The sequence below is a fragment of the Gracilinanus agilis genome, unplaced genomic scaffold (assembly GCF_016433145.1).
Source record: "Gracilinanus agilis isolate LMUSP501 unplaced genomic scaffold, AgileGrace unplaced_scaffold57403, whole genome shotgun sequence".
Taxonomy (NCBI): domain Eukaryota; kingdom Metazoa; phylum Chordata; class Mammalia; order Didelphimorphia; family Didelphidae; genus Gracilinanus; species Gracilinanus agilis.
This window is the reverse complement of record NW_025392914.1, coordinates 4,975-6,833: the sequence shown is the minus strand read 5'-3', so window position 1 is coordinate 6,833 and position 1,859 is coordinate 4,975. Positions and strand designations below refer to the sequence as shown.

General features: G+C 53.5%; 1 gene segment (V, D, J or C); it reads right to left on the bottom strand.

Annotated features, from left to right (window-relative positions):
- Window positions 1-1,032: 1,032 nt before the first annotated feature.
- LOC123256265 lies at window positions 1,033-1,556 on the bottom strand. The segment is given in 2 exon segments: window positions 1,033-1,364; window positions 1,493-1,556. Coding segments are annotated over 2 exon segments (378 nt in total).
- Window positions 1,557-1,859: the final 303 nt, after the last annotated feature.

Sequence of the window (1,859 nt, the reverse complement as noted above, 5' to 3'; positions counted from 1 at the left end):
GTCAAAGCTGGGACTGGCAGCAGGAAGCCAATGGCAGCTGCTTCATTGTGAACCAGAAGGTCCCTGAGGTGGGGGATCTGACCTAGACACTGGCAGATTCCACGATAATGGCTACTTCCATGGGGCTGCACCCATTCTTGTTCCCAGGGTTCTGGGACTCAGTGTCCATCTGGTTATGAGAAAGGATGTTGGTTAAGATGATGTTGGTGCCTCAGAGCATCCCAGGAATAGGGGGATCATTAGGACCATTTTAAAGATGAAGAAACTGAGACTGAGAAAACTTCACTGACAGTTCCAGGCTACTCAGCTCAGATTTGTGCGAGATCAGAGTGGCTCTCCAGTCTTCCTGACTCCAGTGCCAGCAGCTTGACTCTCTGTGGTGCCTCTGTGGGTCTCAATAAGGGGTGCTGATCACTGATGGGACTATATTGTATGAGGACTGAGGCAGCTGTGGGTCTGGTGAAGAGCAGAGTCATTGTTAGTAGCACTGAGTAGATCTAATAAAGAACCCTGAATGACATGGCAGCCTGCCCCAGTGTTTGGGGATGGGAGGGGACTGATAGCCTCTGTCTGGTCAGTAGGGCCTGGCTGAGGTCTGGCCTGTTGGGGAAGACTCAGTTAGGGTGTCCCAATGTTTAAGTCTCAGGCTGAGCTCAGGGAACCCAGGACAAGGCTGGGTGGAGCTGTGGGTGGTCATCCACAGGGCAGGCACACAGGGACTGTCAGCCACTGGAGTCCCTTCTGCTCACTCTTCATAGTTCCTTGAGGTCCATTTCTGTCACTTTCTGGAAATGTGACCTCAAGTACATCATGGAACTACCTGGGCTGGAAGAGAGACAGAGAGATAGAGACAGAGACAGAGACACAGAGAGACAGAGACAGAGACAGAGAGACAGAGACAGAGAGATAGAGACAGAGAGTGAGCCCTGACAGGCTCTTAGAAGTTGAGGATGTGGGTAAGCCTCGGGCCAGGCGTGAAGCTGTAGCTGGGCTGGCAGGGGAGGTTTTTGTCTGACTTCCTCACTGATTATATCACTGTGTATTAGGATAACCACCACCACTGCTATAATATCCTTGACAGTAATAATCGGCTTCATCCTCAGGCTGGACGTTGTTGATAGACAGGACTCTATTGGCCCCAGAGCCAGAGCCAGAGAAGCGCTCAGGGATCCCATTGGCCCTGCTAGTACTTCCACTGCTGGTGACATACAGGAGATACTGAGGGGACTTTCCTGGGCTCTGCTGGTACCAATAAACACTATTACCACTCAGCTCACTGCTCAGGGTGCAGGCGAGTCTGGCTGTGCTCCCCGGGGATGCAGAGACAGAGGGAGGCTGAGTCACCACAGGCTGGGAGAGGGAGCCTGCAAACAGAGAAACTCATTAGTGACCCTGAACAAGGAGAAAGCAAGAAGGTGCTTTGAGATCCTCATGAGAGGCAAGAACAGGGCTAAAGGACGAGGGCAAGGGGAGGTCTGGGAGCAGTCCTGACCTGAGCAGAAGGTGAGCAGGAGGAGGCAAACAAGAGGCCAAGGCATGGTGAGAGAACCCCAAGAACTCAGCTCCCCAAAGAGCTCACAGCTGAGCCTGGCCACTCTCAGCTGCCTCTTATCCTCTCCTGGTTACCATGTGATGGTGGCTGCAGGGCAGGTGGGGATGAATGCAAATCTGGAGCTGGTCCAGCCTCCTCTAGACCACACCTGCATCCTCTCTCGGGTTCGTGGTGCGGGGGGTGGGTGGGTGGGGACGGGGAGGGGGAGCATTCCTTCATGGATGAGTAGTCTTTGGGGTAACTTTGCCCAAATCAGCTGAGACGTCACCTAGGTGTGATCACAGGACTCAGAGCAACCACAGGCACA